General features: G+C 38.9%; 3 protein-coding genes across 3 annotated transcripts; 1 reads left to right on the top strand and 2 right to left on the bottom strand.

Annotated features, from left to right (window-relative positions):
- The first annotated feature begins 5,016 nt into the window (after positions 1–5,016).
- On the top strand, positions 5,017–6,408 carry LOC116265334 (nudix hydrolase 15, mitochondrial-like). The gene is made up of 4 exons (XM_031645885.2): positions 5,017–5,523; positions 5,615–5,757; positions 5,918–6,037; positions 6,122–6,408. Exons 1-4 carry the CDS (start codon positions 5,121–5,123, stop codon positions 6,341–6,343), a joined length of 888 nt encoding a protein of 295 aa, XP_031501745.1. The 5' UTR covers positions 5,017–5,120; the 3' UTR covers positions 6,344–6,408.
- A 2,528-nt stretch (positions 6,409–8,936) lies between these two features.
- On the bottom strand, positions 8,937–11,358 carry LOC116246319 (magnesium-chelatase subunit ChlI, chloroplastic). Its single transcript, XM_031618146.2, has 3 exons — positions 11,097–11,358; positions 10,842–10,957; positions 8,937–10,140 (listed from the first exon to the last, which is right to left on the bottom strand). The coding sequence occupies exons 1-3, from the start codon at positions 11,194–11,196 to the stop codon at positions 9,088–9,090; spliced, it is 1,269 nt and encodes a 422-aa protein (XP_031474006.1). The 5' UTR covers positions 11,197–11,358; the 3' UTR covers positions 8,937–9,087.
- Positions 11,359–13,101: 1,743 nt separating this feature from the next.
- Positions 13,102–21,449, bottom strand: LOC116246819 (uncharacterized protein At4g18490). The gene is made up of 11 exons (XM_050075724.1): positions 21,351–21,449; positions 20,831–21,019; positions 19,613–20,644; positions 18,623–18,745; positions 18,397–18,516; positions 16,600–16,875; positions 16,380–16,527; positions 15,692–15,762; positions 15,567–15,606; positions 15,248–15,418; positions 13,102–13,293 (listed from the first exon to the last, which is right to left on the bottom strand). The coding sequence occupies exons 2-11, from the start codon at positions 21,013–21,015 to the stop codon at positions 13,102–13,104; spliced, it is 2,358 nt and encodes a 785-aa protein (XP_049931681.1). The 5' UTR covers positions 21,016–21,019; positions 21,351–21,449.
- Positions 21,450–23,966: the final 2,517 nt, after the last annotated feature.

The following is a 23,966-nucleotide window of genomic DNA, read 5'->3' as shown; positions in this document are numbered from 1 at the left end:
TATGGATATATAATTAAACTACTACGTCATGTTGTTCAACTAAAAAATGTCAGCTATTAGAACTTAACATAATTAAAATGTCTGTGGGGCTATTATGTTTGAAATCTCTCATTGCACCTACCCGTTTACGTTAGGTAGCTCATCTAGTAGTCGATTCCTACCAAACAAAGGGCTTAGAGGGTCAAGCTCTAAAAGAGTATGTGAAAAAGAAAAAGAATATGTTTGCAAGAAGAGAATATCAATACAAAATCAAAATGGTCCATAGTTCCACTCGCTCTTACCGTTATAAGATACATAAAAGAGGAATGTGGACCCTAAACTGCTTTGCTCAGGGCTTACGTAGGCTCTCAATCCAGCTGATAATGGGCTTGCTTTGGTACTGAACCCAAACCTGGTTAAACCAGCTTATTGCTAATAAAAAATGTAAGGAGGTACAATTAGGCAGGTGATCCGGCCTAGATTATCCAGTACACTGGCACGTAAACCGAAGCTCAAATGGCCCTAGATCGAAGACAGTCATCTCAAGGAGAGTTGTCTTGTGCCTCGACCTCGGCATAAATACTAAAACTAGTATTTCATCCTACCATCCAACAACAAGACCAAATTCCCTCAACAAGAGGGTTGAATCCCCACATTTTTCTCATCCCCTCAAGGTACTCGGTCTGCTTTCAATGACTCGAATTGGCGTCCCTTACCTATGCCAAATCTGACCAAACCTCTTTTCCCCCTATCTTACCAAACCCAGGCTTGCAATAAGAGTTCTCCTGTGCCATGGTGCCGGCCGAAAAAGGAGAAGTCAGCAATATGCAAAACTCTTGGTGCATGTTTGATGCGTTTGTACTTTTGAGACACTTGATCTGAAAGCAAACTTTTCGTTTGGATGACGCTCTCCTCCAACCTATTTTCTGTAGCAACTAAGTTTTATGAAAACCAAGTTTTTTAATGAGTGTTAAAAACTTTGTTTTTTGTTTGGGGTGACACATCCAAAATCTGGTTTTTGAATTACCTAAAAGGGGACCAGGCTTTTTATTCCTTTTTACAAAATCAGGTTTTGTCAAAACTGGGTTTTCTGCAAACCCAATTTTGGTAGCACCCAAACACTCCAATAACCTGGTTTTGGAGACAAAATCCAAAACCTGGTTTTGAAGCATCACCCAAACACCCAGAGACAAGCTAATTTTCAATGGAAAAATCTGAAATCTAATCTAGAAGGAGAAACGAAAAATGTTACTTCCTGGTGCAAAATCCCGTCCATAATCCTTTTTTCTTTTTTTTTTCTTTTTTTTTTGTTTTCTTTACTATGCCTTAGATTAGATTTGCCCACATTATGGACGGGATTTTGCACCAGGAAGTAACATTTTGTAGGTATAAGCTAGTGGACAGGCAGCGGAAATGGTGGCGATAAATAGTATCCGCTTTTAAAAGGAAGTTCATTTTGGTCAGTGTTTTCTTTTTATCTTGGATCGGTCATGAGGTTAAGATTCACTAAGGCCAGCGGATTTCTCTGTATCAATAAAATTTTGTTGATATTGTACTGCTACGGGGAAAAAATCTTGTTGATTTTGTTGTTGGTTATAAAGTTTAATTTGCTGCATACATTGTTTAAGTTACTTTTTGTTGGGTATGCATGGATTGTCAAAATTGTATGGAATGAAGATTGGTCCTCATTATCTAAGTTATTCTGCTTGTTTTTATGGCTTATGAACATAGTCAATGATATATTTTCTTTTTCTTCTTGCGATATACTGAATGCGCAGACTAAAGAACGAACTGCATATGACAAGGAACCCTTTTTCTCGGTTAATCAAATGACAAAAAATTCATTTGAAAAAGCTCAGTACGCAGTGTCTGGCTACGTGATACCACATAAGAACATTCAGTTTAAAGAGGCCAAAAGTTTCAACCTAGAGTGCTACCACGTGAAGATAATGGCAGCCGATTGTTTCATGCAAAAAATGGTGTCTCCACAAATCTAGATAACATCAGACAATGAATTATCACGTTTGGATCCACTTAGGTTGTCAACTTTTCAAGTTCAGTGGGGATTCAGTTCAGTATGCACAGTTGGATCCAGTGTATAGCTATCAACTTCAGGAGGTTTGGAAGTAGAAAAGCAGTTGGTTCAGAGTGATATAGACATAATGCATTACAAATCAAATTTGGATGAATGGACCATATTATAAGCCAGATTCGGATCAAATTCAGCAGAACGAAGAAAACAATTTCAGACACTCTTATCTTCATTATCTATATCTCTCCTAAGAGAAAAACAATTCCTATTTACAGACTTAATTTCAGATACTAATTTGGAAGACCATGAAAGAATATGCTAAGAATCACGCTGTGCTTAAAAGTTTGCTTAGCTATCGATGTAGCTGCTCTGGAAGGGCTTAGATCTGAATTCTCCTTCAAGAACAAGTATAAAATGAAAGTACGTTTTAGTGTAGTCACACTACGAACTTTGCCATGGCAACTGCGTGGTAGTCGGGACTCTCAAGATTTACATGTTCAATTTTCATCCTACAGAATACAAAAAGAACAAGAGCAGTAGAGGGATTGCCACTATAAGCTATCATCTGTTTGCTTAGAACCCTAGAACCCTAGAACTAAAAAAATTCAGGACCCTCTAAGTCCATTTGGCAAATGAAACTGTATGTAACTATTCCATGAATATGGCCCAAATATGAAAACAGATTCATAAAACAGTAACAAACTATTCAACTTCCAAACGGCCTTGGTATGTCTTGACACAAACCACAATTAGCTCACCCATCTTGTGTGGAATCCTAAGTCAATACATTCCCCAGAAACTTCCAACATACATAATTCTAGCTTGAAGCAGAATGAGAACGAAAAAGTGCCCTCATTAGATACAAAACCATCATTATATGCAAAGAACAAAAAACGAAGTCATACATTACAATCATAATTTGAATAAAGATTCTTACGCACTAAAAGCTAAAAGCTACTCCCAAAAAGTGCCCTCATTTCCTAGGCTAGGTTTAATACACTGGATTGAAGAAAATTTTATTTCTCTGGAGACCCGTGTGCTAGAAAAATGTCTCTAGGTATTCAAGGAAGAACAAGGCAACATGTTTATTCGGTCAAACAACTCCATTTGGAAAGCCTGGATGTGTAAGGCGATCACAGGTGATCCTCTCATCTTGGCAAACATGCTAAAATCAGCCATATATCTCTATCATCGACTGGTTGAAGTTAGCATGAATCCTGTTCTAAAGGTATGAACCCTTCTTTTAGTCCCCTCACATGTCAAATATCTGCCAGACCCTACTAAAGAAGTTTTGTTATAAGGTGTTGCATCTGCAACAATTTGTCGCAATTTTAGTTGTAAATATCCTATTTTTTTATCAACAAATTGGATGAGGGCCTACCCCTTTAGTGGAAGTCCTATTAGAACTCTAATTCTTCAATGACGAAGCAATCAAACAGTTTACAACTTGGTTTTGCCACCAAAGTGGCACGGCATCAAAATTAGGTGTAGTCAAAAACCAGTTTTAACAAACCCCCAAGTTTTTCAGGTGAAACTGAGATTTGGTCTCTTCCCCAAGTTTTTATCTTGTTATCTAAACATCCAAACCAGGAATTAAAACCCAGATTTTTAACTTTACAAAACCAAGTTTTTTGAAGGTGTCATACGAACAACCCCCACCCTTGTTTGGCAACATTCATTAGTTGCTTATGGAAAAGGGTTTTATTATTCTGTCTTTGCATTAAATTCGAAATGATTTTGAATTGTCCTCCAATTTACCATTTTCCATATGTTCCAAAAGTTTGCACCCGGAACACTTTTTTGTAAGTTGTTTTGTCTCTAGTCTCAAAGAAGCATCACATCATATTTTGACTAAAAGGAAGGTGTTTGATTCCCATTCTTGAAAACGCCAGGAACAAAGCTGTCCTATTCTTGGTGTCCAAGAACAAATTTGGATTTGAGAATGCCAGCAAAAATGTCATTGAAAGTTATCAGCCCATATTGGCTTATGGTTATCTCCAAAGTTTGCCAACTCCTAAATTGCAATGGCCTTCGTTATGGCCCTTTTAATTTATTGGCCGATACGCCTCGCTTTTATAAGTTTTTTTTATGAGTAGTTTCAAAACAAAAAAAAAACTTAAAAAAAAAATATTTTAATAATAGCTAACACTAGTCAACGTAACAGTCGACGTCGATGACGTTTCCAATACACGACATTTTTTTTGTAATTTTTGCATAGGGCCCCTGATCAAGGCTCCCTACAAAATGCAGAAAATGGTAATAAAAAGTGAGAAGCACCCTTTCTCATAAAAACAAAATGAAGAAAGTTAAAAAAAAAAAAATTGGAACATCCTTTTCATCGCTAAAATTATGTGGCCTCTTTGTCAAGGGTAAAACACATACACGCTGTCTTGATCTCAACGCCATACTCGAAGCATAAGCAATGACATGTACGCATGTCATATTTTATGAGGTGCCGGAAAAAGTTTTTGTATGCATTTCTCGTCATCAAGATAATAAGCCTTTGTTGCACTTTTTAAAGTTAATAAAGAAAGCTTTAACTACGATAATAAATAAATTTGCACCCTCTTGTTAGAGGTCTTGTTAGGGGAGAACACGAGTAATGAGTTCAGTCACCTTGAGTTCGACTTGACTAATGAAACCTTGAGCTCGACTTGGCTCGATAATAACTTGATGGAACCAACTTGAGCTCGACTCGGCAGTTACGTGTTGAGTTTGAGATCAACTCAATTAGGGCTCGACAAATTCGTTTGATAAAATTGATATTCATCGTTAGAGCTCAACTCGATTAAGGCTCAAGCTCGATTCGGCAGTTGCATGGTGAGCTTGAACGAATTGACTCGTGAACTCGGCCTCTAGTCGTTAAACAATTGACTCAAGTTAAGTTAACAAGTACAGCTCAAGTTGTTCGATTTGTTCGACTAGTTGTTCACCTCCACCTCTCACGTTTGAGTCCTTCACGTCTACCTCCTGCTCACCTGTTTGAGTCCACCTACCAATCTCATCCTTTGGCAGCAGGAGACAGAAGAAAAAAATCTTTGTTGAGATGGGAATGGCCTCGGCGACGACTTCCGTCTCTCAATTACATTTGGACGACGTGGCGTAGCATATGAACTGCCATCCTTATTATCCTCCTCTTCTTGTCCATCACCAACACCAGGGGTCTGGAAGAGTATCGATGGCTGCAGCCCCCTACCCAAGAGATGACCTTCCAGATGAAGTCCCGAGCAAGAGGCTTGAGATCTTGGCACAGCAGCTGCGCCTCTATAAGCCAACACCGGCAACAACAGCGGCAGCAGCGGCAATTGTGGAAGAGGGGATCGGTGGGGGAGGCTCTCTCTCCCAACAGATAGCTTCTGGGTGCCCTTCGGCTTCCTTCGCCCAGAAGAACATGACCTTCATCAACAGAAGCGCCAAGCGAGCCGCGGTCTTAGTATGCCTGTTCGAAGGGGATGATGGGGAGCTTCGTGTCATCCTCACCAAGAGATCTGCAAATCTCTCTTCCCACTCTGGTAATGCTCTCTCTCTCTCTCTCTCTCTCTCTCTCTCTCTCTATCTCTCTCTTTGGGACTGTGTGTGTGTAACCGCGTGATGAAAAAGCAGGGGAAGTATCATTACCAGGCGGAAAAGCGGAAGAAGGGGATGCAAATGATGCGGCGACCGCGCTCAGAGAGGCGAAGGAAGAGATTGGGCTCGATCCATCTTCGGTTACGGTGGTGGCTGTCCTTGAACCCTTTCTATCGAAGGTTCTACTTTGATCTTATCTTATAGAAAATGGGTGGGATTCTTTGGCGGTTCTATGTCGAGAAAAGAAAAAAGCCTGAACAATCTTAACAAGAAACATAAAACATCAAAGCCTTTTTTTATACGAAAAGCTCATTCTACACCCTTTTGGTGGTAATGCAGCATCTATTGAGAGTAGCACCAGTGGTTTGCATACTCCCCAACAAGGAATCCTTCACGCCGTCTGCAAATAAGTCAGAGGTGGACGCCATTTTCGATGCGCCTTTGGAGATGTTCCTCAAGGTTCGCTTTGGTTTTCTGATTTTGCTCTTTTTGATCGCATTTCTTGCGCTGGGGATACGATAACCAAGATTTTTCGCTTTGTAGAATGAGAAGAGAAGATGGGAAGAGAGGGAATGGTTGGGACTGAAGTTCCTGGTCCATTTTTTCGATTTCCAATGCGAGAAGGGTGAGTTCATGATATGGGGATTGACTGCCCAGATCTTGATTCGAACTGCATCCATCGTGTTTCAGCGGCCACCGGACTTTGTGGAGCAGTTGCCAGAATTTCATGTCTTGAATCAGAGAGAAGATGGCTCACTCTTGTAATGTGGTTTTATTGAGCAATTAAGTCAGAAGATTATTCCATTCTAATAAAAACCTTCTAATTGTTATCTTGAGCATATCAAATATGAGATGTCTCCTTCAGGAGAATGTCCCTCGCACCAAATCCCACCCTGACCCTGTGCATCTAGGTGTGTTAACCGCATGGATTCTCAAGGAGAAAGCATATAACCAAATGTTTGGATAAGCGAAGCATGAAATGGCTAAGAAGCCAAAGAAGGTGAAAGCAAGAAAACACCGTTGATACTAACGAGGAATGCGCAGGTAAACATTTAACCCTTGAAAGCCATTGATATCGAGGAAGCTTTTTTCCGACCCCCACGCTTGCTGGCTGGGTCTCGTAGGAAACTGGGATTCACCGCGCAGGTGCCTCGGATTCAACTGCCACTAGGAAACTTGCATAAGAATCAAACGTTTAGCTGTTAGAACCTTGGAAATGGATCACGCATCCAGTGTACATTAGCAGAGCAACCCTTTCATTATTTCGCTCCAGTCTTTTATTTTAGATGGGCATCTCAAATCGGCAAGTTAAACCAAAGAAAGCAAATTATAAATGTATTTTCATTATTTCATCAAAACGTTAGCCTGTTGTGTCGCAAAATTTTCATTAGAAAGACCAAATCTGTAGAACAGTAGAAGAAAGATGCACAATCCAAGCGAGTCAGAAAACAAGGAATGCGGATGATTTCCACTTACAAGTGCCAAGAGGCAGTGCCCTTGCGCTCACCTAAAGCTCCATGGTTGAACAGGCTGTAAGTTTTGACCACCGGATCCTGCACTCCCGTTGAGTATCCAGGCCGGCCACATGATTCAGGACGATGGTCGATGGGCCCATGTCAAGGAACAAGGCGTCTCTCATTTCTTGAGGTCGGCCCACCTCGAAGAACCTCCCTTGGGGCGACAATATTGTTGGGCAGATCATATAATTAATCAGTTAAATTATATGTAGCAAGAGGCCTACGAACTGTACCACTCCTTTTCTATAAGCGGATGTGTGTGACTTTTACCAACCTTACCAACATTCCTTTGGCCGCCCACTTGTTTTGGAGAGACCCAAACATCATTGCCTGAGCTTCTAAATAACTTTTTGTGGCACAAACAAAAAGCAAGCTGCAGATTTTTTTATAAAGATGCGCCTCTTATAAGGATGATTTTGATTTGATCATGCAGTAATGAAATGCACAGCCATAAAGAGCACAGACTGAAACTTGTGACATGGACAGATGGTGCATTGGCAAATGAGATATGGATCTTAGATGGTGGCATTCATGCTGTTGATGCTGGATGACCATTAGAACATCGGTTGTGGATGATGGTAGCAGTCAAAAGAGCGCCAAAGTTGAACAAGTAATGCCACGCATATGGAAGTCACCAAGCAGCCTATATCGATGTCTGGTCAAAATAAAGAAAAGTTCCCTGCCGAGGTCATCATGCATTTCCTCAATGAAGAAAACAAAATGGGCTAGAAACTTTAAATGAAAAACAGAGGAAAAGGATATTGATTCAGCCAAGAGCATTTGAGCAGACCTCCAGAGGCCATAAACTCGAACTGGAAGTCTCATAAACTCTAACTGAAGTCTGTTGTTAGAAATTAATGTATAGCAGCTCCCTCTGCATCACACAGCAATCCAGAGAGTGCTGAAGAGGACCAGCTTAGCAGTTTGATCAAATAAAATAGGAAGAATGGGCCACTTGACAGTGGTTGAGTTCCTCTTATCAAGAAAAAAATTCCTTCCAGGTTCACAGTACATAAAAGCCGTATGTTGGAAAATAACTACCAAAACAAAATTTACATGAACACAATCACTGGCTTGCCAGTGAAAAAGTAGTTCAGAACGCTATTTCTTAGTCAAGAAGCATGTCCAGTTTGCACGCATTTGTGCAGGGTTTGGGAAAAAGCTTGAAATACAATTTGAACATGAAGAGCCGGCTGCCAAAGTTTCTCTTTTACGACTGAGCGAATTTGATATCTCTGATGCAGTGGCCAATTTCATCTTATAAGCTACAACAATTTCCAATAACTTCTCCCTAAAAGCACTAGCCTACAAAGTATCATAATTTGAAGAACATGAGCTCAACATTCCTGTAAGATGCACATCCTGGAATATCCCTGTATGTCTCCCACCATATTTTGGATACAAACTGTCCAACTGTGTCTAGCCAGGAGCAAAATTAGTGAATACCAGCAAGCACCCTAAGAAATCTTGCTCCAGTACTTCTTGAAATGCTTTAAAATTAAGTTGATCGTGTGAGTTTAAACCCTTTTCAACAAAACACCTAGTAGTTTATATTGTTTCGTGAGAACCAAAACTTGTTTCATACTAAACAAACCCAATCATATCACTAGGGTTGCTTTGACAATTCATTAAGGGATCAAAAAAAAAAAAATCTTCCGGTACTAAAAATAAGTTTAGGAAGAATAAGGATCCCATAATGACCACTAGCTTTAGACCTACCCCATGAGAATGAAATAGAAGCCTCTTGCAAGGAAAGCTGCATCAGCCGACATAAGCAGAGGGCCTACCTCATTGCCCATGGAAATTGAAGAAACAGGAGGCCACTCCATGGAACAAGAGAATCCCAGCAAATTAGAAATATATTTCACTTGGAACACTGAAAAACTGAAACACGTAGATTGTTGATTTTCTCCTCTAGGCATATAAAGAACCGTAAATGAAATAATGTGGCAAATTTAACAGCAAAATTTGAAGCAGAACACAATCACCAATTCAGCTAAAAACCTCATAGAATTTCTCTATAACAAGCAATCCTGAATCAATAGACTCCAATGGGTCCTTCCTAAGACGATGTCTCAAGCAGTTCGGAATGACCACTGCTATATCTTCAGCGGTCACTTTTTCCCTGCCCTTTAAGGCAGCTAAAGCCTTTGCAGCTCTGTTTGTAACAATATCCCCTCTTAGTCCATCAACGTTTAGTTCAGCACACACCTTTGAGATCTTAACACGGAGGTCATGATCTATCTGAACAGAAGAAAGGTTTTCTCTTGCTCCAGAGATCTGATTTTGAAGCTTTTCCTGCTCTACCCTGTAGCCTTCTCGAAAAACCTTTGGGTTTTGGTCAAACTTTGCCCTCTCCTCAACTATTTTAACTCTTAATTCTGCATCCTTTACAGTCCCAACTTGTGCATGCATTCCAAACCTGTCCAGAAGCTGAGGCCTCAGTTCACCTTCTTCAGGGTTTCCTGAACCTATCAGAATAAACCGAGCAGGATGAGAGATTGATATTCCTTCTCGTTCTACTGTATTCCATCCAGAAGCTGCAGAATCTAACAGAACATCTACCAAATGATCATCCAACAGATTAACTTCGTCAACATAAAGGATTCCTCTATTAGCTTTGGCAAGTAGACCAGGTTCAAATGCCTTAACACCTTCAGTGAGTGCCTTTTCAATATCGATCGTACCACAGACCCTATCTTCTGTGGCACCAAGTGGCAAGTCAACCATGGTAATCTTGGTTGTCAATACTGGGAGCTTCTCCCCCTGTAGTATTTTGTCTCTTACTTCCATCCCCATTGTCTCAGGATCACTCGGATCAGAATTGAACGGGTCACCAGCAACGACTTTAATTTCTGGTAGCAAGTCCACAAGGGACCTAACAGTAGTGGATTTCCCAGTTCCTCTATCACCCATAATCATAACACCACCAATCTTTGGGTCAATCACATTCAGCAGAAGACATAATTTCATTTCATCCTGGCCTACAATAGCAGAGAATGGAAAGACGGGGCGCTGGCTTTCTTTCGCTGCAAGGTTCTCGGCCTGTCAATTGTATAACCACAAAATTACCAAGGTAAAATATATGCAAATTTAGTTCTGAAGAAGAACATGGATGATAAAAAATGATCACTATACATCAAAACAGAAAGAGGAAGTGAAGAGCCGTCCGGGCAATAACTTAATAGACAATAAGCAGAAGAAGAAACGAGATACTAAGAAAGCTGATAGTATTTACTTTCAAAAGACCAAACGATATAGTAGTGAGGAATTCTTTTACTTTTCAACTTTTTGTTTCTATTCACCCTACCAAATTTCTAAGATGGCCTCATCCATTCGTTGAAATGGGCGTCAAAATTCCACGCCAAGGAATTCCGCAAATGATAACTGGTGTTTGCAATTTCAACACCGTATATTCTCCACCATAGATGCACTGAGCAGAGAGATTCTTATTTGTACGTCTGACTCATACTCTAATGAAGAACAGAAGTAATCGAATATCCGCTTCAACGAAGGTCTCACTCCTAACCATCTATGTGCTCTCTCACGGAACCGTGAGCACTTGTGTTTTTAAAACCAACCAAATTCCCCTTTCTCCATCATTCGTTTTCTGGTCTTAGAGAAACAACACTTGAAGAGTGATTTGTCTATGAAGTTTCAGAAACGGGTCAAGAGAGGCAACCTTCAATGGTCTAGCGTCTCATGAAGAAAGGGCAAAGAAAAACAACAGAAGTGCTCAAGCTTACCTGTTCAACGGAACTGAGTTCCGTAGCCACATTTGCAACTGAGAGTCGGAAATGAGATCTCCCCTTTCTCAGACCACCAACAAAATCTTTTCTCAAGTTTCTTCCAAAAATCTGACCTGTGAAATTGCTGACGTCAGTTCGATTTCAAAGCGCTTTGCTGGTCGGGCATGCTTCGTGGGAAGAAACAATAAATAAACCCAAGAACAAAATAACCGCCACAACACCGAAGGGAACGCATGAGATTGAGATCCTTACCATTGGTCGAAGCGATGGAGGTCCGTCTGGAAGAGGCAGAGGCAGGGCCTCTGGAAGCGAAAAGAAGTGCGGAAGAGGAGCCACCCAGAAGTCCGGCCATGGTGGAGGATTGTGCTGAGGGTGTGGGTGCGAGGCAACGTTCACGTCGGGCTTTTGAGGATAAGAGGATAGAAGTGGCAGTAGTGTGAACTCTGAAGTGAATTATTTTCTAATGGTTTTATTGATTTACGAAATCGTCTCCGGATGTCGAATTCTTGCACGGGCAGTGAATCATGTTAAGGAAACGCTGGTTCCTGACGCGAACCCCTCTTTTACTTGAATTTCATATCACGATCCGATTGGACTGGATTCTTGAACTCGTGGTGGAGGTTATTCTGAAATTTGTCCCAGCGCCAGCCATACCCTCATTAGTTGAAATGAGTCGCATACTTATTAAAAAAAATTTGTTTTCCGTTTTCTAATTTCTCTTCATAAGGTTCAAAATGGTTGTTATTATTTTCCCTTTTTTTGTCCTTTTCATACTCGAGGTACCCGATATGGAATATCGGGAGAAAGTGGAGCCTATATTAGAAATTACCCTTAAAAGGGAAAGGTGTACAGCTCAATAGGAAATTGAGCCGACACTCCAAAGTCCAAAGATCTGTAGCCGAATCTCCAGTCCTCGAGAGCTTCGATCTTGAACAGATGGCAACAGGGGAAGCAAATCCAACACGAAATTTTGGGCATTCTGAGTTTTTTCTCTAGAGCATGGACTTGAAAGGAATTGATCGCAAAGTTCGTAACAGCCGTTAACGTTTTAGCTCAACGAATGCGGTGGCAAAAGAAAAGGACTGGAAATTGCATACGATGTGTTTTACCTTGTTCCCGGCAGAAATATCTATTTACGACCGTGCATATTTTCAGCAGCTTTTAGCTCAAATTGAAAGCGGCTAGCCGTCTTGGCTAGCAACCGAGCCTGAGGGCTACCAAAAGGCAAGCTGTCCTCCATACATGTTTTCGTTTTTAAGCAAAAATGAAGCAGAAAACCACTTTTAAGGGGAGAGACGTTTATTCGCCTTGAACCTTTTGGATGTTCAACCCACAAATCAGAGTGCATTAGACGTACTGGTTAGGTGAAACTGAGAGGACACGGTCTTGTTTCAAGTTAAACTGTCTATAGCACGAAACACCAGCTGCTTCTGCCGACCTGCAGTACCACTAAGATCAGGCACTCACTGAAACAAGATGCCTGCACATAAAACAAACCAGGTAAGTCGGTTGTTCAAGAATAAGCATTAAGGCTTGCTTACAGGATTGAAAGCTTGTTTTTTAAGTTCCGGTTTTATCTCTCCATCATACATGATAGTGGGTGTAGTCATGCAGAACGGGACTGGTAGATCAGACCAGGGCTTAAGCCGCTTAACTGACCAACTCTAGGCTGAACAAGGAAGAGGTCCTAAGCAGCATGCACATAAATGTGGACACAATAACAAATACATGGGAGCATGGTACAGCATCCACTTCTACATATTAGAGAAGCACATTTCTGAACGATTACTAGATAAGAATTCTATTTGTACTTCATAAAGCAAAATGAATCATCTTTGCGGATTCAAATCTGCAAATACGTACTATAATCTCCAGCTGTGCAGACAGGAATATACAACTGAACTGGAAGACTAGTAATCTCCTTCATCTCATGTCCTATAATCAATATTAATCAGCACATGTAGGAACCCACTTTTGATGCATTTGATAAGCATTATAGAAAAAATACATGCCTCAGAATTTATCAACAGTACTCCAAAATTCTGCAATGCACATGTTACCTCATCAATAAACTGAAGAAAGATCTAAGATTAACCTTTCTGTGGCAGCACATGATGGAAGGTCAGCCTATAAATTTTGTCAACATGCTGGACGCCAAGCTCTGAACTGAATGGATGTGGTTTCATTTGGTAAAGGAAGGATGCAGTTCCAGGAAACCAAGTGCTTTGAGTTGTGGCCATAAAAATAAGATCATATGTTACGTATTGAAAATCTGTGAGACCAGAATATGTTTGTAGATGACTATCCAAAATTTGTAAATAGAATTCTTTAAGGATATCTTCTTCTCAAACTTTGGATGGTTTAGCAGCAGCAAAAAATTGTTGTTGACTACAGCACGAACAAGCAATTCTTTTGCTTCTTCATTCATCTTTGTGAGCTTATGGCACATCTGTGAAGTGGTACAAGAGGCGATTATGTCTGGAAAATCTTTCCTGAAATGCCTTTAACTTCTTTGTAATATAAAAACTATGTCTAAATCCATATGAGGTACTACCTATACATTGCCCATGGTTCAGCACCAACATTGTAAAGTGATTTCCAAAAAATTGAATATGGAAAGTGGAAAAATACAAACATTTTTTGAAGTGAACCAAGAACAAAGTCTATCCTCATTCATCTTTGTGAGCTTATGGCACATCTGTGAAGTGGTACAAGAGGCGATTATGTCTGGAAAATCTTTCCTGAAATGCCTTTAACTTCTTTGTAATATAAAAACTATGTCTAAATTCATATGAGGTACTACCTATACATTGCCCATGGTTCAGCACCAACATTTTAAAGTGATTTCTAAAAAATTGAATATGGAAAGTGGAAAAATACAAACATTTTTTGAAGTGAACCAAGAACAAAGTCTATCCTCTCTTTTGCTTTTATATGAGGACATGAGAATTTAGCAACTTGATCGCAAACAGCTTTAGCTGCAGATACTTGTTTATCAAGTTAACAGAAGTTTGGCATTTTACTTAAGCATATGGTTTCTGTGTGGTTTCACTGTTCAAAGCTTCCATATCTATCAATATTTCATTCACAATATGCAGAATCTTAAGATTTTGCATCGTACGCAGCTTTTTCATTTGCCTCTATATTATTTGTTTAACGAGTTTTCAATGAAGGCCTTTATTAACTAATGCAGGAAAATTTGCATGCTGAACATCAAACCTAGGTATTATGATTCACATCTGCCGCCAAAGCACAACTATTCACAGCGAAAGCATATGACCTTTGGTACTAAGATGCGAGAAAAGGACTGACAAGGAAGAATATCTAACTCAGATGCAGACACACATATCATTTTCAAAAATGGAAACTGGAAGCGTTATTCAACAATCAGTAATTTTCCCAAAATGATCCAAAATATGCAAATAAATAGCAAAATAAGAACAAAAATGAAAAAAAAAATTACTAAGTCTAAATGACCTAGCCCAAAACTGATTTAAGCACCTATTTCATCCCTAGTTTGGAGTAAAAAAATAATGAACCAGGAATAAACTAGGTGGTCATATCTGTTTTGAGCTAGGTTGTTGCAATTGCTATCAATGGGACCCCAAGTATGAGTGTTGAACTTACCTCTGATAGCAATTGTAACCACCTAGTTCAAAATGGATATGACCACCTAGTTTATTTATCCCAGGTCCATAATTTTTTTACTCCAAGCCAGGGATGACAAAGATGCTTGCGTCAGTTCTGGGCTAGGTTATTACAATCTAAGTTCAACACTCATACTTGGGGTCCCATCTGCATGAACTTACGTGCTTTAAGGAGGTAGATTTTATCACCTCATATGTGTGACAGGACTTGTCATTATTCCTACAATGAAGACATTTTGAAAATTTTGGGTGCGTAGATAACTGTTTATTCACCCTAGTAGCAGTCTAGTTCATGGACTTTTAAAGTGCAAAGTGCAACTGAAGCCCAGATATGGGCAGAGTTTGAATCAGCTGAAGCAGGCACTCTGTTAAGTTTTGGACCAGGACTTGCATCATAGGCTTATCTCAGACAATTTGAAATTTATACGGATATTTTTCATCTGGACAGACAAGATAAGTAACATGAAAGAAAGAGAATTTGGCTAAAAATGCAGTCCTCATGGAGTTATTTTTCATAGTGACTTTCTTTTACTCCTGCCTTTGATCACATGGTCCTCCTTTCAGGCACAGTAGGCTACCCAGCATGAGCACAGTAGCTAAAAGTACGAGAAAGTATGCTACAATATCATATATAATGCAATGGATATAGGAACAACAAATTGAATTTTATATTAGTAGCAATAACTTGGTTAACGAATGATTTGTTAGCAGAATACATGAGAATGGCAGGATCCACGAGATATCTTAAGCACTTACATCTTCAATCTCTTTAGCATAAGCTTCTGCTTTCTGAATGGTGCTACCATCCTCCATTGGTGTTGAAATTTCCATGTCGGGTGTGCTTGTTTCAGTAGAAATAGATGGTGTTGACAGTAGATCATGCCTAGCATCCTTGGAAAATGGCTGCACATTAACCGTATCTAGTACCTATAGCAACCAAAACATTGACACTTTCCAACCATAAGAAGTTGTAAAGCAAAAATTTATAGTACAGAATCTACACAAAACATTTCCAAAGAAACCAGCATTTTTTTTGTTATAGCTAGCATCCACAGTTTTACAACAGCATAAGAACCTGTTTTTGTTCAATTATCTGGGAATCCCTCTGACGTTTCCTGCCAATGTCAAATCTGGATCCATTTAAAACATTTGGACATGTTCATGCCTCTTTAGTTAAAAGACCAGAATGTAAAAAGGAACCTGCTTTCAATCTGTGGAGATTCTATCACATGCTTCAGAGGACTTTTGGTTAGCTCTCTCATACTAGGTCCCTGAAAATTACATGGTAGACAAAATTGAAAATACTAATCACAATCAAGTATAGGCTTGAATTGGAAAACTTCCAACAGTAATGGAATATGGCAGGTAACTGTTGGGGAATGAGGCCCATTCACGACCTTCAAGATTGATAGCAAAATAGGAAAAGAAAGAGACAAAGGCACAAAAACGCAGGGGTTTAAGTGGTTGAGAGAGATAAGTGTCTTCCTACACCATGGTCACATATATTAGAAGTCATTACAATTTACAAGAGAAGCTCTACTTCTATAGGTACAGAAGTCTAAGTCAAACCACCACAGCATAAATTGCGAGCAAGAAAGGGGTCAGACTCCACACTCCAACACTAACGAGAACCTCCTGGCTTATAGTTCATCCTATGGCCCACTCAGGAAGAGCAAATGTGAAGCTTTCCAATAACTGAAAAGAAAATTTAGTGCATGTAGACCTAATTTTTCTTGGTAAAAATTCAGAAATACAAGATATAAAAAAAAATCATCAAATAAACCAAAAGTTGTTCTGAATAGCCTTCTGTACCTCATTATTCTAGAATAGAGGTCTGTCCACGTTTGACGGTACAATCAGTTTTAAAAAGCAGATAAAGAATAAGAACCTGAAGTGATTTCCGCTTCAGATATAGACTAGAGGACATAGCCATCTCTGGGATGCTAGTTTTTGCTTTCTTTAGAGGTGCCTTCAGGTCTACCTTGGGCTCCTTCTGTACTTTGGAAACATGCTCACCTCCATTTGTTGTAAGGGTCCTAAAAATTGGTTCATGGAAGTCAAAAGATTCTTAATGTAATGAAATAGAGTATCTGTTAGAAATGCCACACCTTGAAAGTTTTAAAGTAGAAAGAGATCTTGGCCTTTTTTCATTTTCTGACACAGAGACCTTGGCTTCTTTTATACCAATAGTCTTGTAATTTGTTGCAAGTTCTACATGTCGTGATGCACATTGATAATAATTTGTAAGCATAGAAGATGATTCTTTTTGCTTTGGGGTGTGAACAAGAGCTGCTTTAAGGTCAGGAGTTCCCCCAGTATCAGCCCTAGGATCAGTCATTAACTCTTTATTGAGCTTCACCCTGGAGAATAAAGAGAATGCCCGCCTGTGACAATTGCCATTCCCATGTTAAAGTAAATGCTATGGTACCTTGACATAGAGAAAGCAACCTATACTGCTTTTCTGTAGTAAATAAACACTATCATGAAATACAAATACAAACTTTACTACTTTGATATCTAAAGACAGAGTTGCAAAGCAAAAGCATATGGGATTTTGAGAAATGAAAGCAAAAGAAGTATAAGAACAGATCTCAGCATTGCAGTTGAAAATTTTCTTGGGTAGCAGCTGTTAATGTATGCATTACACTGACAAAAGTTACAACTAAGGCATTTGAACATGTAAAAAATGTTTTACTTTCAAAATTGAAAATTTAAAATTCATCTATAAAACCTAGTTGTTGATATTAAAGGTGTTGTCCATTGATAACTTCCTGTTCAATGTGTTCATTGATAGATCCCCCATCCCTTTGTGTATCAACTGTTTTCCCTTGCAAGGAAGTTAAGACTTCAAACTCAATTCCATCTTAATGCTACACTATTTTTCTTCTATCAGAAATATGCTGGATTAACCAAAAAAAGGGCATAACCCAACACAAGTATTAATGCCTTTGAAGTCAGATAAAGTTACTAAGCTTGTAAAAATTGCTCAAACAAGCAGTAAAGAGCAAAATATGCAATTAGAATTTGGGGAAAGAAACGAAGAACTTTTGCTACAAAGAGAAAAAAACAGACCTCAATATAGTATCCTAATTATTAATCATCACGAAAGTTTCTTCTCCAATCGTGAAAACTAAGAATCAAAATTAAACTCTTAAAGTTAAAATATCAATATTCCAAATTTTTTCTATGATATGCTTCATCAAACACTTAAATGTAACAGGCAAAGTTTCTAATTTATATAGCAAAGGAATTTCTCAAGTTTTTTGGAATAAGTGTAAAATTAGATTGCTCTTGCCAAAACTGAAACTTTTCTCATTTTGAGCAAACACTCAATCTAGTCATAACATTGATTTCTACTTCTTGCAACATTCAATTTTCTTCGTTTTTCTTTATTGCAAGAAAATCTGTGGTCAGCAGGATATCCACCAGATTATGCTAAGTGATGTAGCCCAACTATCAACCATATGACCTCTTTGAACTTGAAGGTCTTAAGTCCAACCTGGAGCCTAGTGCATAGAGCTACCATTGGCTAATATTGCTATATTTCCTTCTGAACAAGCTTAGCACATTATGAGACTTTCATGATGTGTAAATACATGCCTCTATGTCTATGAAGCAACAAGCAGATAACAGCCTAAGTCACTGGGTTAATTCCTACAGTTTTGAGTTTTGACCTTCCCAATGGATAGAGATCTGCCACGTAATTCAAACCAAGCACAAATCATGAACTTTGCTTCTTTATCAACCAATGAGCCAAGAAGGTAAGCAGAAAAGAGATCTTATGGAAACTTAAGAATGAACCGGCCCGATTTGTTGGTGTGTCATGCATTCTTTTGCATTTTTACATCGACAGCAGAATAATCATAAAAACAAACAGCAAGTCAGTGATAAGATAATTGTTTTACCCAACCGTGTGGCAGTTTTTCTCATATTTATCATGTTCTGGCAAGGATGACATGCTTTTCTCAGCTCTAGGAGAGCTCTGTAATGTATTCTCTGAATTTTCATCAATGTTTTGCAACCCCCTGCAGAAATTTTACCAAAATGACACCAAGTAAAACATACACGCTTCTCCAAAAATGTTAAAACTTAAAAGATGCTATACATGGAGGGGCCAGTAGCCGACATAACTGTATGATCCCACTTTTCTCATTGCTACTGCATATCTGCTTTGGAGCTGTTTTCTGGAGGAAATAAGGAGAACTTTTACCGGATGCCTCTTTTTGCTTATTAAATTTTGCCCTTACTGAGTTCCTGTAAGAAATATATACAGGCAGAATCCAAGATACTAAACCAATAATTGACCAGCAGTAGAAAGTTTGAAAATAAAACTGATTGTGCTCAAGAAACTTCAGTTTCTGAACTGGAAACTAAAGCATACGTACATACACAATATATATATGTGTGTGTGTGTGTGTATGTGTGTGTGTGTGTGTGTGTGTGTATTACTTTTGTTCTGTCTAACGTTGAGATCAGCTACCATCAGCAATATCTCAAGGCCGTTATATCAACATGTGACTGCACTATCCAACAGTCATGCGGCACTGGAACTTTTTAGAGGCCAAAGTGCAATCTCCTCAGACTCAACATGCATAAGCTTTGTAGGAATTTGTGCAGCGCATACAAAAGTCAAGCTTGAACAGATAGCTCAAGCTCATTTGTCAAATGTTCCAAGTTCAAACAGCCTCTTTGAGACTTGCCAATAACTATACTTGTTAATAATTGAGACTTTCCACGGCATTTAATGAGGTGTTTCTCCCTTGATTTCAGTGAGGAGAATGAGTTCTTCTTTTTCATGTCATGGAAACAAAGAAACAAACAAGCAAAGTCCATAACAAACATCCTGCTACATTTGAGCTCTTCGCGACCTTGGTCAAGCCACTCTCAGGCCAGGGATGTTCAGTATTCAGTTGTGCATGAACTATCATGCTTAAGCTTAAGCTTGATTCAGCTTTTCTACACCTGCCAGTGTCAGCTTGAACACCCTCTAATCTCTGTAGTGCATTCCATCACCTTTGTCTCATTAATTATTTTACGAAAAAGCCTTTCTTTCATATAAGAAAACTAATCTAACAGAATCAACTCCGATTGTGATTAACATCAAGGCCATAAATAACTTACAGTTCAGTGATACTAAAAGGTTCACCATTTGCTTGTATCTTCTGCCTGTCAGGTGCAACCGACTTTTCAACTTCAGTTTTACTTTGTCCCACTGCTTTAGGCCCTTGGACATCAACAACTGGTATGTCCAAAAATCTTTTAATGCTCTTAGCTTCAGTGGCACCTTTTGAAGGAAAATGCTTCAAACTCTCTAGCAATGAAGAAGTAGAAGTCTTCAAAACTGAACCAGCAGATTTTTTCATCAGTGGGTCTTGTTTACCATTGATCTCTCCAGCAGGCCTAGCATTGATGACATAATCTAGTGGACCAGTATCATGGACTCTGTCATTTTGATGAATACCTTTAGGTGACGAATTTAACAGAGTCTGTGGACTTTCAAGTTCCATGGAGCATTTTCCTACAAACAGTTCCTTCACAGTTTCAAACTTTTCAGATCTTCCTACACTCCTTAGGTGTGAAGGAAAGCTCTTCATGCTCTCTTGCATAGAGGGGAGGCAACTAGAACCTTTTATTGCAGAGCACTCTTTGCCGCTGCTTGGACCATGGTCGCCGCCAATATCTGAAAATTGAAGAGTCTGATGAATTGAATCATTTCCACAAACACTTCCATGTGATGAATCCTTGATGGACTGTGGGGACTTCATCTCTTTGGAGCATTTACTCCCCAACTCTTCCTCTAACTTTCCAGTCTTTTCTGGCCCTTCCCTGCTGGCTAGCACATCTGCTTCTGTTTTCAGAGAAATATCTCCAATAGCATCAGGACTTTTAGGACTCTTTTCGTATGAAGAAGAACCCTTGTCAACTTCCACAATAATTCCTGATGGTACTGTCCTTTTGTCCATTGGTTTGTTGCATAAATTGCGATGATCATCGTTTTCATTATTTTCTGGGGTGAGGACAACACTGTTGGGCAACTTACTACGAACAGATTGGTCATGCTTTACGGAAGAGTCAGAACTTGTGTCAAGTGAATGTTTACCAGAATCACCATTCTTCTCTGACAAACTTGAAGATAAGTCAAACCCATCCAACCTGCTAGGAAAATAGTAGTTCACTTAAACAACTAAAATGGAAAGCTGGTTAAACCTATTAAAAACAAAAGCACTTGCTGAAATAACCATGGCTTTGTATGAGGGACAAAATGTTCCATTCTGGAGTTCAACTGTCGTGTGTGTTTACATGTGCGTTTCATGATACGTGCAATCGTAGAGCTCTTACTCGTTGAAATCAAAGTTGAATGTGAAGCTTTCACTGGCTTGTTCCACCTTTTCTGGCTCAGATTGCTTGGCTTTGCTTTCCTTGGTCTTTTGTCCCTTTCTGGAAGGGCTTGAGAAGTCCAGGTCAGACATGTCAACCTTGAAGGAAGAGAACTTCTGGAAACCTCCATCGAATGAAAAGTCCATATCCCTGAATTGAATGTTCTAGTTCGACATCTTAGCAACAAGCATATGATGGAAGATATGCTAGAAATGGGAAGATGCTCATAGATAATAAACAGCAGGTTCGTATATTTTTTATGAATAAAAAAAACTGAAAAATATAAACTCAGGAAAAAAAGAGACCAAGAAGCGCAAAAAAATAACTAAAGCAGAAAACCATATAGGATAGGTAAAAAGGAAGGATGTGCAGATTGTTTCTTGAGGAAGTAACGACTCTTTATTGCTTATTTGCAGGATAAAGCAACTATATGCAGGCAAAAGATGTTACCATCCCGTGAATTTAAGATCATGGCACTCACAATTTCTCCAAGTTAAATGTGTCTTTCCTGCATTTGGGAACCAGCTCGTTGGAAAAATCCAGCACATCTTCCTTAATGTTGCCCGGTTTCCAAGAGGTGAGAAAGTTATTTTCTATTTCATCTGCTCAACAAAAAACAAGCTTATGTCCAGATGTAAAAGCTGTCATACCAAGAAACTGCAAAAATACAAGACATATAAAACTATTTTCCAGATATCAGAGAATCTACTCTATAAGGACCAGGAAAAAACTTAGGTTTCTTCCACCACAGACAGGACATGCGCAGATCCTTACTGCTAATTCATTTTTGCTGCTGACAAAATAGCAAAGTAAACAAGGTTACAAGAAGCAGAAAATCCCATACCAAACAGTTTATTTTTATTAACCGCATCAGAAACTGGACCATCTGCCATCTGTTGGTCTGATATGAAAGATCTCCAGGAGCCCTAATGCGCTATGATCTCTGAAGCGACTTCTAGATTCCAGGAAAAAAAAGATCAAGGTTGGAAAAGATGAAATACCAGAATAAATAATAGTCAGTCTTCATATACATCAGGAGAATCCACTTAAGAGTACATTAAGAAAATTATCTGACGCATGAAACGTAATAGAATTTAAAGTTTAGATGCCGATTTTTGCTAGTACCTGTGTATTCATTCCAAGGCGAGTAAAGACAACTCGAAAAAGCATTAGAACTGTTAGAACCAAGCACGCCCTCGGGTAATATCTCACTTACAGAAGAATGTTACAGACAGAAAGAAATTCATTATCACGTTATGTTCAGTTGAAGTGTCTGAAAGTTCAGCATTGGAAGTTTCTGTTAGAAGTCCATATCTATTGGCTATTGCAGCCATACTTTACCATTACACCCTTTTCCCTCCGATCACATCATTTTCCTTTGGGTGAACAAAATGGTTACGAATGGCTTCAGGCATCGGAGCATCTCCACAACACATAAAATCAGCAGACGTTTTGCAAATTATTGGGCCAACTCCTTGAGCAGTCGTGGTTAACAGCATAATGTCGCAGATCAAGGAAAATAGACGAGATTGTTCATTTCTTGGTTTCTTCCACGTGCAAACTATAATACCATAATCTCGGCAAAAGTTTAAGGCCAGAAAGAAAAGAAAGCTTCGTGTTCAAGTTTCCATCGTTCAAGATGGTTTTCAAGAAAAACCGAGACTCTTGTCAGATCAGATCAAGAACCATTGCATTCTTATATCTGAAGAATAATCGCTTGTCTTCCTCTGGAGATATTGCGTCTCCGTCTGGAAGCATCCAATTCTTGCATCTGGAGAGCAGTCACTTCTCAGATGCACTTGATTTCAATAATCAAAATCTTTATATAAAGAATCAAATTCAATTATCGTTCAAGATAGATTCCTGATGAAAAACAATTGGAAATTCCATTCGTTGAATTTCTTACGTCTGAAGAGCAATCGACCTCTGTTTCTCTGGACATATGGAGTCTCCGTCTAGATAGATCGACTTCTCTCGTACTTACTAACTGGCGAGGAACGTCGTCCCCATTTGAAGGTATTTGTAGTTGCCCGCGCGCGGGAAGGCGGGAAATTCAAGAAAGCGGAAAGTCCGTTTAGTGCCAGTCATTTAATAAAATGGCGTCGCTGTCCTAAAAGTACACCTTGTAGCCTTCGCTCAGTCGCTAATTTTATGAAAATTTCTACCGAAGGACCACATTTTTTGAATAATCTCAAAAAACTTGCAGACGTTCCCATTAATGCGCCAACCAGGTTAAAAACGATGCCGTTTTCCATGTTAGATGGATAATACAGAAACCCTTATTCTACCGTTTCTTTGGAGGGGTATTTTTTTTGTTTTTATAAGAAATCTTTTCTGAAGCTAATGCAATTAAAATATTAATAAATAAATAAAATGTGTAATGCTTTTATAAAGTTAAAAAAAACAATCTTTTTGACTAAAACATACAATTTGAAAAGTATAAATTTTTATTGCATGATCTACAATATGCTTTCTCTGCAATTCTTGGCTAAATTGAGGCTTGTATTAAGAAAAACCAAATGTCAGTCAAAATTAACCGAGTGAGCAATAGGATAATTAAATGCAAACGTCTGCAAGAAATTTACAAATTCTAGAGAACTTCATATATCTCGTTTGATGTCAAAATTGCCGAAAACGGATCAGATTCGAGCGATTGAGATGTTGCTTAATTTAGTTCCGACGCGGATTGGAAATGAAATATTCAAAACAAATGCAAATATCAGATTTTTTAATTGCAAACAGGTATATATGAAAATCTCTCTATCGAATTCAAGTGTCTCAGATCAGAATATATCCAAACATTCCCCATTTTGAATGACCGCGCTTTCATAAAAAATTTACTTTCTAGATTTTCCCATCCTCTCTCACCATGAAACAAACGCGAGGTGCATGGGAATCTAAACCTGACAGCTACAGCCTCTCCTAATACATCAATCCTTTCGATATATAGCTTTTAAAATTGATCTATATTTGCAAATAAAATAACGAGACAGAGGAGGCTGGCCGCTGTTTCTGCGGGAACATGCCCAAATTCTATGATCAAATAAGCGCGGGAAATGAAAAGCTTCACAATGCTTGGGCGCCAAGGAAAAATTTT

Source organism: Nymphaea colorata, chromosome 1 (genome assembly GCF_008831285.2).
Source record: "Nymphaea colorata isolate Beijing-Zhang1983 chromosome 1, ASM883128v2, whole genome shotgun sequence".
In the NCBI taxonomy this organism is placed as follows: Eukaryota; Viridiplantae; Streptophyta; class Magnoliopsida; order Nymphaeales; family Nymphaeaceae; genus Nymphaea; species Nymphaea colorata.
This window is presented reverse-complemented; position numbering and strand designations above follow the sequence as displayed.